The 12,422-nt window shown below is 36.2% G+C and overlaps 1 protein-coding gene across 2 annotated transcripts in view; it reads left to right on the top strand.

Moving 5' to 3' along the window:
• Positions 1 to 11,718, top strand: part of ZFC3H1 (zinc finger C3H1-type containing) — a 50,826-nt gene extending 39,108 nt beyond the window's left edge. Inside the window, exons 25-36 of one of the 2 annotated variants that reach the window (XR_011440223.1) lie at positions 1,156 to 1,354; positions 1,732 to 1,837; positions 1,921 to 2,119; positions 2,664 to 2,758; positions 6,115 to 6,225; positions 6,499 to 6,603; positions 6,736 to 6,901; positions 8,001 to 8,101; positions 9,627 to 9,728; positions 10,356 to 10,395; positions 10,649 to 10,711; positions 10,841 to 11,718. Coding sequence is in view for 1 of the 2 variants with exons in the window: in XM_014728654.3 (XP_014584140.2) it covers positions 1,732 to 1,837; positions 1,921 to 2,119; positions 2,664 to 2,758; positions 6,115 to 6,225; positions 6,499 to 6,603; positions 6,736 to 6,901; positions 8,001 to 8,101; positions 9,627 to 9,728; positions 10,356 to 10,395; positions 10,649 to 10,711; positions 10,841 to 10,978 (1,226 nt within the window). In the remaining variant the exon portion in view is untranslated. The remainder of the gene's footprint in view (positions 1 to 1,155; positions 1,355 to 1,731; positions 1,838 to 1,920; positions 2,120 to 2,663; positions 2,759 to 6,114; positions 6,226 to 6,498; positions 6,604 to 6,735; positions 6,902 to 8,000; positions 8,102 to 9,626; positions 9,729 to 10,355; positions 10,396 to 10,648; positions 10,712 to 10,840) is intronic. The other variant, XM_014728654.3, reaches the window with a different exon arrangement.
• The last annotated feature ends 704 nt before the right edge of the window (positions 11,719 to 12,422 follow it).

Raw genomic sequence — 12,422 nt, 5'->3', positions numbered from 1 at the left:
GCGTGATCAAGGAAGTCTTCATAGAAGAATTAGGTGTTGGAGTTAGATTTTGAAGCTTGTCTTCGATGTGACATAGTGGGCCTCCTCAAAGATGGAACACTTGTCCTATTTATATTTCCCAAGGTCCTATAATGTCTGACAGTATACTAAGTGCTTAATAAATGTTTATTTGAATAATCCAGTGAAGAAAAGGAGGACATTCCTGTTAGGGGAGCTAAGTAAACAAAAAGCAACATGTGGATGAGAATTGCATTGAATGTGAAAGGAGATTAGAAGAAGGGGAGAGTCCCTATCAAAACCAGAGGTTTGTGCTGGAGAATAGTAGGAATTAAGCTTGGTAAGTGGAATGATACGAGATTTTCAAGAATTTTTGTAAGTGTGGTAAACTTGATGGCAGTAAAGTTTCTTTAAGCAAGAAGGAATGTGCTGAAGAGAAATGATACCAAAGGTAGGAAAACCAACCAGAAGCGGATGGCCATAACTGAGACACAAAAAAGTAACCTGGGAAAAAGAGAGTATTTATTAGAGACATTTGAAGTTATATGACATAGAGATGTGGGAGACAGATTAAATGTCAGGGAATAATAGAAGAAATAGTCAAAGGTGATTTCAGAGTTTTGAGACTAGGAAAAGGAAGCTCTGTTGATAGAAAACTGGTAAATTGGGAAGACTGATTTTGGTAGAACCGGTATTTGTGAATGGTAATTGGTCACTCAAGTGGAAATTTTTGTTGACAGAAGGAAATAAGGAAGTGGACCTTCAGTGGATGATTATGGATAGAGAAATGGATTTGAAAGTTATTAACATAGAAGTTAGTTTATTACAAAGTGCTTTACAGTTTTTAATGTGCTTTCACAGTAAATTATCCAATAGTTGAAGCTATGAGATATTTCATCTGAGGAAATGAAGGCTTAAGAGTATAGCATTAAGGGATAAAAAAGAGAAAGTCAGTGAATGAGAGCCACAGGAAATATAAATAATCTTTTGGAAACAGAGGCAAGAAGAAAGTAAACAGAGGAAGAACATTATCAAATGCTAATCCGGGAGAATGATTGTAGAGATAGGCTTTCAGGTTTGTTTAGATATGATCCTTATAAGCAAACTTCGAAAGTGCAGTTTCAGAATGGCATTCACTTTTAAACTCCACAAATTCAGGAAGTCGTGCTGCCATTGGGCGAAGAGGAAATGGTGGCAGTTGTGCAAATTAAAACAGCATACCATTCTCCAAGAAGTAGCAAGATCAAGTAAAGGACTCTTTACAGGGGGACATTGTGTTTTGAAGGAGTAAGAAAAGGATTAGAGGAAGACATATAGATGACTACGGAACAAACAGCAGAGCAAGGCCTCTTCTGAAGTGAGTCAGAGAAAGATGAAAAGATAATTCATTCTTTGACCTTTTATTCTTTTTTTTTTTTTTTGAGATCAGTTTTAAGGAATTTAGGATAAATGCAGAAACACTTGTTTAAGTGAAAACACTGCTAGATGTGAGAGCTTATATTGGATGGTTTTATTTTTTACCAGGAAAGTGAGCATAAGAGATTGAATTTTAGGAGTTTGGAGATGTCAGAAATATTTCCTTTGGGTAAAAGCCAGAGTTCAGTAAAGGTGAATAAGATGATGGTCAAGCAGAGGGATAGGCCATCTTTTCCTATTGGTCTCTTAGAGTTTAAATGACACGGTCAGATAATTCATCTTATGTTTGATTCATGTTATTGTGATGTTTTTGGATAGATGCGGTGAAAGCTTGCACAGATGAGAGCCTTACTGTTGAGGAAAGAGTAGAGGTCTGTGTTCCACTTTACACAAACATGATTGCTCTGCACCAGCTTCTAGAGAGGTAAAACTTAATTGACCAGCAGTTAACCTTGTGTTAAGAATTGATTTTTTCATGTGTTTAGACATATGCTTTTTCTTGTGAAGGTATGAGGCTGCAGTGGAGCTTTGTAAATGTTTATTGGAATCCTGTCCCATGAACTGCCAGTTGTTGGAAGCCCTTGTTGCTTTATATTTGCAAACAGATCAGCACGACAAAGCCAGGGCAGTGTGGCTTACTGCGTTTGAAAAAAATCCTCAGAATGCAGAGGTTTTTTATCACACATGCAAATTCTTCATTTTGCAGGTAAAAAAAAAAAAAGTGAGTTATAGTTCTTAAATACGATGTTTTTGTGTTTCACGTTTAAGATATTTCAGGCATCCGCCTCTCCAGGAAACTTTCCCTGGTCCTTTTGCCCTTTGCAAACTGTGTTAGGTGTTCCTTCTCTCTCTGCCGTGATACCCTGTGCACGGTGCTACCACTGCACTTACTACAGTGTGTTTGATTTTGTTGAAGGCTGCTTTATTTGCTCTGAGAGCTCTTAGAGGGCAGGGACCATGTCTTATTCAGATTCAGAGCCCCTGCACCTAGGGTAGTGCCAAGCACGTAAGAGAAGCTTAATAGATAGTTGGTGTATGAGACTTGATGCTGTGTATATTGGGTGTAAACCTGTTTAATGGGTAGTTGGGTTCAATTTGGAGATCAGAATAGAGAGGTTATCTCTACCCCCACCTACTCAAGAAACGTAGTCGAATCGAGGATTTTTTTTTTTTTAGCGCTTTTTCTTCCCTTGAAAGATTTTAGACATTGTAAGCCTAATGTATGTCCCGTCTCCCTCTTTTTAAAATAGAATCGAGGAGATAATCTTCTTCCATTTTTGCGGAAATTTATTGCATCCTTCTTTAACCCAGGATTTGAGAAGTATAGTAACTTGGATCTGTTTCGGTAAGTTTGTATAACTCTTGATTTGTAGAGGAATGAGAGATAGTATAGTTCATTGGAAAGACTGCACACTTTTTTGTGGATTGATTACATTTAGACTGATTTAAAAAAAAAAAAAAAGAACAGTCCAACACTCTCTTACAGAATTGTTATGAGATGGGGCCAGCCCCAAGGCTGAGTGGTCAAGTTGGCGTGCTCCACTTCTTTTCTCAGCCATCACTTTCTCAGTAATTTATGTAGAGCTCTGTATTTACTGCCTTTATTTGCTTCATTGTGAGCTCTTGTTCTAACGACCATAAGAGGCCACAGCAGATCATGAAGAATGATTTTTGAGAGGCTTATAAAGTTCTCTTTCCTTCTTCCTGCTTGTCTCTCTGTAGAGATCAGCAGACTTTTTTCTTAAGGGCCAAATAGTAAATATTTTAGGCTTGCAAGCCACTTGTTCTGTCACTGCTTCTCACCTATACTGCTGAAGGAAGAAAGTAGCCATAGACAATATAAAAATGAACGGGCGTGGCTGTGTTCCAGTAAAACCTTATTTACAAAAATAGGCATAGTTTGCTGATCCTAAGTAAAACAGCGGCAAAAGGAAAATATTTTATCATGACATACTCTATTATTTTCTGTTAGGAGGAGTTGAGAGAAGGAAAGCCTAAGCTGAGTATCTCCTGAAAGAATTTCTTTTTTTTTTTTTTTTTCCTTTTTCTCCCCAAAGCCCCCCGGTACATAGTTGTATATTCTTCGTTGTGGGTCCTTCTAGTTGTGGCATGTGGGACGCTGCCTCACCGTGGTTTGATGAGCAGTGCCATGTCCACGCCCAGGATTCAAACCAACGAAACACTGGGCCCGCCTGCAGCGGAGCGCGTGAACTTAACCACTCAGCCACGGGGCCAGCCCCAGGAATTTCTTATGGAAAATACTAAGTGAAGATAAAAATCTTGGCTTTATATATGCAAGTCTAATGTTTGCAAATATTTATCTTTTCTTAGGTGCTCCCTCAGTCCGCCTCCCAGTATAGAAATGTTATATGAAGACATATTTTAAAAAATAACCCACATTTTGTTAAGTTAGTGGTCCATCCACTCTAGAATGTTTTATGAACATGGCAGTTTTATTTTGAGATTTGGCAAAAAAGTTTGGAGTCACTGTTCTTTCCCAGACTTGAGTCTTCACATCTGTCCTCTTATGGTAGCCAGTCTATCGACATGTGATTTTAGTACTCTTCCTGAAGTTCTTTCTGCTCTGCTATATCTAGATTAGTATCTTACAATTAGTTACAAAAGAATAATTTAAAATGCAAATTAATAGAAAAGAAGTTAACTATAAGGAATTTAGAGATTGTTCAGCTTCCCCATGCTGACTTTCTCCCTGTTCAAATTAGATTGCTTTAATGTCTCAAAATAAGACATGACAAATCCAAGGCTGAACCAAATTTTTCATAGACTTACTGGTTCTGGTCTTCCTTTGGGCATGGAAGTAATTGGTTTAGCCTAAAAGAAGATGCTGCCCGTTTCTGCCATGGTAACTAATCAAAGGTCTTCAAATTTTCTTGATGTCAGCTTAATGAAGCAGAATAAATAAGTGTTAATAAAAATTTGAAAATGGGCTGCCTCTAAATAATTTTTTATTGTTTACTAAGTCATCTTCCTTTATTAAATTTTTTGTGGGAGGAGTCATAATTCCTGAGAGTTACGAGGAAAAGGTATCCTATACTTCGTTTATTTAGACAATACTGAAGTTCTTATTTACACAGAGTGTGCATATCTGTTAATTTAGGAAATCTTTTTTGCATCACATACTAGGAGAATGGCAATAGGTAGGATGGTTTTTGGCATTGTCATATTTACTGATATTGGTATAAATTTTTTAAATTTATAAATATAGCTAGAGTTGATTAATAGGAGAAGTCAGTGCTCTTAATAGGTTCAAATTTTTTTTTTTTAATTTCATGAGTAGAAATTGTAAAGGCAAAATACTTAGAACTGTAATATTTACCTAGAGTTGGAGTCTGTTGTTTCCCTTTCTGTGTAACGCTTAGCATAAAGATGAACAGAAAAGGGCCGGCCTGATGGCGTAGTGATTAAGTTCACGTACTCTGCTTCCGTGGCCCAGGGTTTGTGGGTTTGGATCCTGGGTGCAGACCTACACACCGCTCATCAACCATGCTGTGGTAGCATCCCACATATGAAAAATAGAGGAAGATTGGCACAGATGTTAGCTCAGGGACAGTCTTTCTCACCAAAAAAAAAAGACAGAAAGAGCTAGATGTGGTAAATTTCATATTTCGAATAATTTGAAGATCAGTGGATAGCCATAAATGTTAACTCAGGGATTTCATTCACTTTACTGAAGTTAGCCTAGGGATAGAGTCTTACATAGATAGATTTGAAGTCATCTCTTCTAACTTACCTCAATTTTCAGTTGAGAAAACTGATATCCTTAGAAATTAAGTGATGATAGTATGGCTAGTTATGACCAAGCCAGGATGGTAACCTGACTTCTAGATGTCCCATTTCTTCCTTTTCTTATGGTTCCTCCTCCTCCTCCCCTCAGCCCCAATACAGCCTCTCTAATCCATTGAAAGTTAGTCCCTTGAAATAATTTTTAAATCCAAGATAAATGGTTATACTAGATGATCATTGTTGAGATCAGTGTATTTCCTTTAAAAGTATCATTCTTGAAGACATTGGTAAATGTTATACATGCACATTCACATATATTGGGGGGACCCTGAATTAGTCAAAGTCAAATAGATTTCTTTACTGATCAACTTCTTAGAGCCTTTAATATCCTAATATATGTTGTGGCTTTTTAAGAGGGGCTATAATTTCCAGTGTATCCCAATCTTATTTGATCATAGACCCCTTTTTGACAAGTGCCTTGTGGGGCAATATGTTATATGGAATATGCTTTGACATCATGTCCAAAACTGAATCTATAATGGTATGTGTATGTATGTGACGGAAAGATTGTTTTCAGCTATCAAGTTTTATAACTCTTAAAGAACTTTTTTTTTTTTAAGAAGAAAGTACAGATTTTGTAGGAAAATCTTAGATACTTGTTAGTTTCATTTGTTTTTCTGTTTTTAATTAGGTTTAATTAGATGATTATGGGGGTTTTTTGAGGCTAGAATAAAAAATTTACTTTAGGAGAGGAGTTAATTGTGTAGGTGTAAAATAATAACCATGTGATGTTAGAAATGTGACCAAAGCGGTATGGTATACATGTAAAAGTAAAGTCTCGTTACTTTATAAAAATATGTGAAGGAAATTCACATTGAAACGGAGGATTTTTTTTTTTAAGTATTAGTAATCCATTGTGTGCATCAGCATAATTTCAAACAGTGTGTTTTCTTTCAGGTATCTCTTAAATATCCCAGGACCACTTGACATTCCAGCCCATTTATGTAAAGGGAATTTTGATGATGAGGTGTTGAACCACCAAGTTCCTTATTTGTGGCTGATTTACTGGTGAGACCTTATCTATTGTGGAGAGAAATGTTGTATACTAGGCTCCCATTTGTTATTTATCACTGAATTGCAGGGTGTTAAAATCAACCTGATGTTAAAGTCATTGAACCAAAATTGAAAGGATGCTAAGGTTTATCCATTATTAAAGAAGAAAGATCCACAGAAGGATTCCATTGTAATCATATCTGTAATGTTTAAAATACACATTGTCATTCCTTTACCTAATAGAATTGAGCTCCAGACATACAATGTTTTCCTTCATTTTTTAAACAGCCTTTGTCATCCTCTTCAATCAAGTATTAAAGAGACAGTGGAGGCATATGAGGCAGCGTTAGGGGTGGCCATGAGATCTGATATAGTGCAGAAGATTTGGATGGAGTAAGTTTAGTTCCTCTTAATAAGAATGGGATTTGGAATAAGGGGGTGTGGTGGGGAAAGGGGTGATCAGCTTTCTCGGTGAAAGAATTACTGGCTTAATTCTTCTAAATTGTAATATTTTTCTTTTGGCAGTTATCTTGTCTTTGCCAATAATAGAGCTGCTGGATCCAGAAACAAAGTCCAAGAATTCAAATGTTTTACTGACTTAGTGAATAGATGTTTGGTTACAGTCCCTGCCCGATACCCCATTCCTTTTAGCAGTGCTGATTACTGGTCCAACTATGAATTTCATAATAGGGTAAGAACTTAAAGACTTTTTTCTTTAGATACTTGTACAAAAGAAGGGGACTTTAAAAATGACAACAAAACTCCCATTTTTATATCACGAGAGCTTTTCCTAGGACCACTTTCCTAGCATTTACTGTTATTCTTGACCATGATTCCTACTTACCTCTTCAAAATCTAGGAATAGAGCCCTTTAAGGTTCATTTAAGATAAAATGTGTGTGTTGATTATGTCCTATTTAAGAAAATTTAACATTGAAGCAAAATGTAAGAGATGTTAAGGATTAATACATATTAAAGAAGAAAGATCCAAAAAAGTAATTGTAATAATATCTAACGTTGTGCTTGAAGAGTTGGAAATGGAAAATTCTGTAACTTCAAAATAATAACAGGCTTACACGGTGTAGTTGCTCTTTTTGTCAGTATTTTGTCAAGCAAATATGTCTATACATAGGGCATAAGAAAGCTGAAATCAGGTGCTGTTTAGAATTTTAAGAGTAGAATCTGATTAATGATATATTTATAATGTTATGCTCTTATAGGCAATGAAGCAAAGGGTTTTTTTAATTTGTTTAGTTTTCAGAGACCCCTTTTATTCAGTGCAATGTAGGCTAAAAGCTCTACTGAGGCTCAGTGTAGACCAAAACCTGGATGTATTTTATTTTTCTTTGGTGGGGTGGTTTTGTTGCCAATCGGGATAACCAATTATTATGCTTTGTACTTCTGTGCCATTCTTTATCCCAGGATCTCAAACCACTTTATGGACATTAAGTCATTTACACACGGGCATTCCATGAGCGAGATGTGGCAGGTATCATTAGCCCTATGGCTTGCCCAGCTATACAGCAAGTCAAGGCAGACTCAGGAATGAAACCCGGACTCTGGCTTCTTGTCAGTGTTCTCAGTCCATGGCCCTCATCACTAGACCATATTTCCTAATTCATATTTGGAAAGTCACTAATATAATTAATGGTAGGAACTGTAACTCACAGCATCATACATTATTATAATTTATACATTCATGTCTTAAAGGCCATGTTGGTTTTCTCATTAAAACAGAGATAATTGGATTTCACATTTTGTTGCATTCATTTCCCCCCTCAACCTTTACAGGTTATTTTCTTTTATTTGAGTTGTGTTCCAAAGACCCAGCATTCCAAAACATTGGAACAGTTTTGCTCAATTATGCCAACTAATTCTGGACTTGCACTGAGGTAAGAAAAAATAAAATTCTCTTGGTTCTCAGCTCAATGATATTGGCTCTTCATATAAAATTATTCTTGAAAACTTGTTAAGAACAGTCTGTTCTTCTGCTGTTTCCTACTTGATATATACTACTTTAATTCCAGAGTTGTTAACCAGTGTATAGGTATTCATGTAAAAGTCAGTATAAGAATCTAGTCACTTCAGAAATTGTGCAGGTTATAAGAGGGCACATAATTCAAGTTAAGTTCATCTGTGTTCCCTAAGCACACACCGTCTGTCCGCAGCACATGCCTTATAAGCAGTAAACATGCTTTACAAAGGAATATTATTTCAGAGGTTTTTAAAGTGTTACAGAGACAGCAGCCAATTACACATATTTTGGTTACTATGACTTGTTTTCATAGTAGATCAGTTGGTCTCAAATATTAGCGTGCATCACAGTCTCCTGGGATGCTCATTTAAATTGCAGAGTCCTGACCTTGAGTCCTCAAACCACATTTAAGAAACACTTATCTAGGGATTTCATACATTCAATTAGAAGGAGATTTCTGAGCATTTTCTTGTAGTTTCTGTGCTCCACTAGAGTAAACCCATTTTCACCCTCAAGAATTGTGCTTTCTAGTTCAAAAAGGTACCCTGCATGCTAATGCTTTGGCTTCTACTTGTGCAGTCATTCCACTGCGCTGGTTTTGTCTTATGTTTCTAAGTTTGTTTTATGGATTATAAGTACCTAAAATATTTATCACATATTCCCTTGTGTTTTAAAGTATTTACATTCTATTTAGCATGTATGTGGGAAAATGGTATAAGAGATTGAAAAAAATCAAAATCCTAGGGCTGTGACAGAAATAGCCATAGTGTTTTATAATAAAAATTCTTAGTAAGCATGCTAATCTGCAGAAGCTAATTACAGAAATTTGTATAACATCGCTTTTGGTAAAACACGTGAAATAGAAAACGTGGTATTATTTTGACTCATTCGTATTTTCATAGGCATTTGGAATATAGGTGGTTTAATTGTTGATTTTGTTGGTAAAGCTCCCCTTCTGTGTTTTGATACGTCTTATTTCCCTGTGGTCATCCTTATCCTTTTTTTCAGAATAGAGAACTTAATAATTAGTCACTGCACTTACATTTTATCTCAAGAAACATTCATGATTAAGTATACATTGTGTACTAAAGAAAGAAGAAACCAGGAAATTGCATTACTGTATCAAGTCATTATTTTAGAAAATTTGAGGGAGGGGCCACATGGAGTGTCCTTTGAGAGAATGCTTTAATATTCTGAGGAATACCTGGGCCCTATTTTAGTTTGTTGAAAATGGCATGGGTCTTGACTGGACCTCTTGCTACTTTGCATGTTCCTGTCCAGGGTAATTTTTGTAAGAGACATACTACAGATACTTGCTGAGTAGCCTTGATGAAATTTAACTGACCAAAACTTGTACCTCATCAAACATTCTGCTCGGAGAGCACATTTGGGGTTCCCTGTACTTGCAATGCTTTGTTCATTTTCCTGAATGTACTTTACAGGCTACTTCAACATGAATGGGAAGAAAGCAATGTTCAGATTCTGAAACTTCAAGCCAAGATGTTTACATATAATATCCCAACATGCCTGGCCACCTGGAAAATGTAATGCAACAATCATGTACCTGTTTTTATAGCTATTGCTTTTATTTGTAAGATTTGCTCCAGACAGGTAATTTTAAAATGATGTCTGGTTTTTTTTCCTAGACAGATCTCTACTCTAATTTAGAGGGGTTTTTTTGGCACTTGCTGAAGTTTTATATCCAGAGTGAGGTGCTCATTAGCAATTGCTTCTAAAAGCAAAATGGATTAGAGTTTTCATTTTCCTAGAAGGAGAACATTTAGATAACAATACTGTTATCAGACAAGCCTGTGAGACACATTTTAAGACCACCTCTTTTGAAATGCAGGGTTTTCCCCATGATAGTCTGGTGTCTTCTTTATTTAAAAGGTGTTAGTTCCAGGTATTTTTTTACTAGTAATTATAAGTATTTTTCACGAACGTTATTTATGTTCAAAACACTGGTCTGCTTTATTCTTGTAAAGTTGATAAAAATTGTTGAATTTTTCTTTTCACTATAGGTTACCCTCCTTGGAAGTTTAGCCTGTTACTTTCAGGAAGTTTTGTACTCAGATTCCCACAGTCAGTATTCTGCCAGTGGTAGTATCTCATTTTGTTCAAATATATATAAATTTTTCTTTTCCCTTTTCTATATTCCTTTTTTTTCTTAGAGCCATTGCTGCTGAGATTGTTCTAAAGGGACAAAGAGAGGTAAGTCATGATTGACTATCAGATGGGTCACTTTTTTTTAAGCCATCCTGCCCCTTTTGTTAACTTCTCAATTTAAAAGGATTGAAGCATAGAAGTTAACATCCTAAGAACTCTAAATGTTTGGAAACTCCAAAGCCCAGCGTAACCATTTTGTCTTGAGAATTATATTATGAGTACCATTCAAATGGTTAGGATTATAAAGGTGTTTTTCATCGCGTTTCCTGATGGAATTGTGTGTATATCTATCTTATAGGTCCACCGTTTATATCAGAGAGCCTTACAGAAGTTACCTCTTTGTGCATCACTGTGGAAAGATGTAATGCTTTTTATCTTTTATTTCATCTTGAAGTTTTCCTATAAATTTTCTGCATGTGCCATGTCCATTGATGTGGTGATGCTCAAAGTCTAGCTAAGTCTTACTTCTGTGCTTCCCTGTCTTTTACAGCAACTCTTGTTTGAAGCATCAGAAGGAGGTAAAACTGATAACCTGAGAAAACTAGTTTCCAAGTGCCAAGAGATTGGAGTCAGCCTAAATGAGCTCTTAAATTTAAACAGTTACAAAACAGAAAGCAAGAATTACTGAACACTGGGTGCAGTCAGTTCTAAGTCCTTATAATAATTGCCAAAATTATTTGAATGATCCTTCAAGATTAGGCTGATCCCTGGCTAAGGTCTGTGTAAGGCAGACAAGCATTACTGATCATATCAAGTCCCCTACAATATCCTATCCTCAAAACCGGAAGCAATGAACATGACCCTCTTCGGTTGGATAAATGAACTTCCCGTTTGGCCTGCTTCTAGGCCCTGCCAGATTCTCATAACATCATGTACGTAAGTATAGTTCTTCAAAGTGACTGACATTTATTTTAATTTTGCTTTGTTTTTGTTTTTCTTTTTTACTCTCCCCTTCCTTTACGTTGTGCTGTTCCTGATTCACTTGACACTCTGATGCCTGAGAGATTCTTGTTTGGGAGTTAATTCTAGGGCTGTGTTTACAGTAGAAAGCAGGCAGTCCCTTTTAGTTCTTCCTCTTTAAACCTTTGAGATTCTTCATTTCAGGATTTAAAACTTAAGCAGTCCAACTTAAGGAAAGTGTAACTGCCATGGCCACAAGTCTGCTAGTTGCACTTGAATGCTCTAACAGGGTTGTTTATTGCCCTTTCTACGTTCTGGACTCCTTGCCGAGACTGTTTAACTTGAAGATTAAAGAAACTATTGCAAATGCAGTGCATCAGAACCTAAGAGTGGTCAAATATTATGTGCAATTTTTTTGTAAAGAAATTTTAATTTATAATAAAGTTTAACAGTTTAAAGAACAGTTAATATTTGAACTGCTTTGTATTGAAATACTACTTTGTAGTATTAAAATTGTTTATAAACAAAATATTTTTAATATAAGTTAACTTTTTAAAAAATGTTGCTGTCTTTATTCCCTTTGCACACTCCTGGTGGGAAAGGGTTGAAGTAGGACACACAGACATTCGCTGTAACCATCAGTACTTTGTTAGCCTGAATCTACTTTCCCGTGAAAACATTCCAGGGACTTTTTAATTCATGAGAAGATGGGTCATCTTCTGTTTTGAGGACAGTGAACAGATAGGTTTGCACTACCATTAAATTCCTTGTTCTCAAGACCACAGTGTTTAGAAAGTATCTCCCAACTGTAGGTTGAATGATTTGCTTAATGACATGCTGTCTTACGTTGAATATCAATATGACCAAATATAAAGGAGACCTTGCTTTTTGTTTTGTTTTGTTTTCAGTCTATAGTGGGTTGTTCACACCTGGTAGAAAAATTGTTAATGTCACACACACTGCCACAGATCCAATCTTAACAGCTACAATGCGATCAAATTATTGGAGTCAGAGCAGCAGCCCCATGAAATACTAGGCAAGTTTATACATCTGTACATTTATATAATGCTCAGTCAAAATAAAACCATGTTTTGAGGCCCTACCAGACAGTGCATATTTAGCTAGTAAGTGCTGGTTGGTCAGGTTAAGAATGGAACCCATTTGTCTGTGTC

The sequence above is a fragment of the Equus caballus genome, chromosome 6 (assembly GCF_041296265.1).
Source record: "Equus caballus isolate H_3958 breed thoroughbred chromosome 6, TB-T2T, whole genome shotgun sequence".
Lineage (NCBI taxonomy): Eukaryota > Metazoa > Chordata > Mammalia > Perissodactyla > Equidae > Equus > Equus caballus.
The sequence above is the reverse complement of the archived record's forward strand: the minus strand, read 5'-3'. Positions and strand labels throughout refer to the sequence as shown.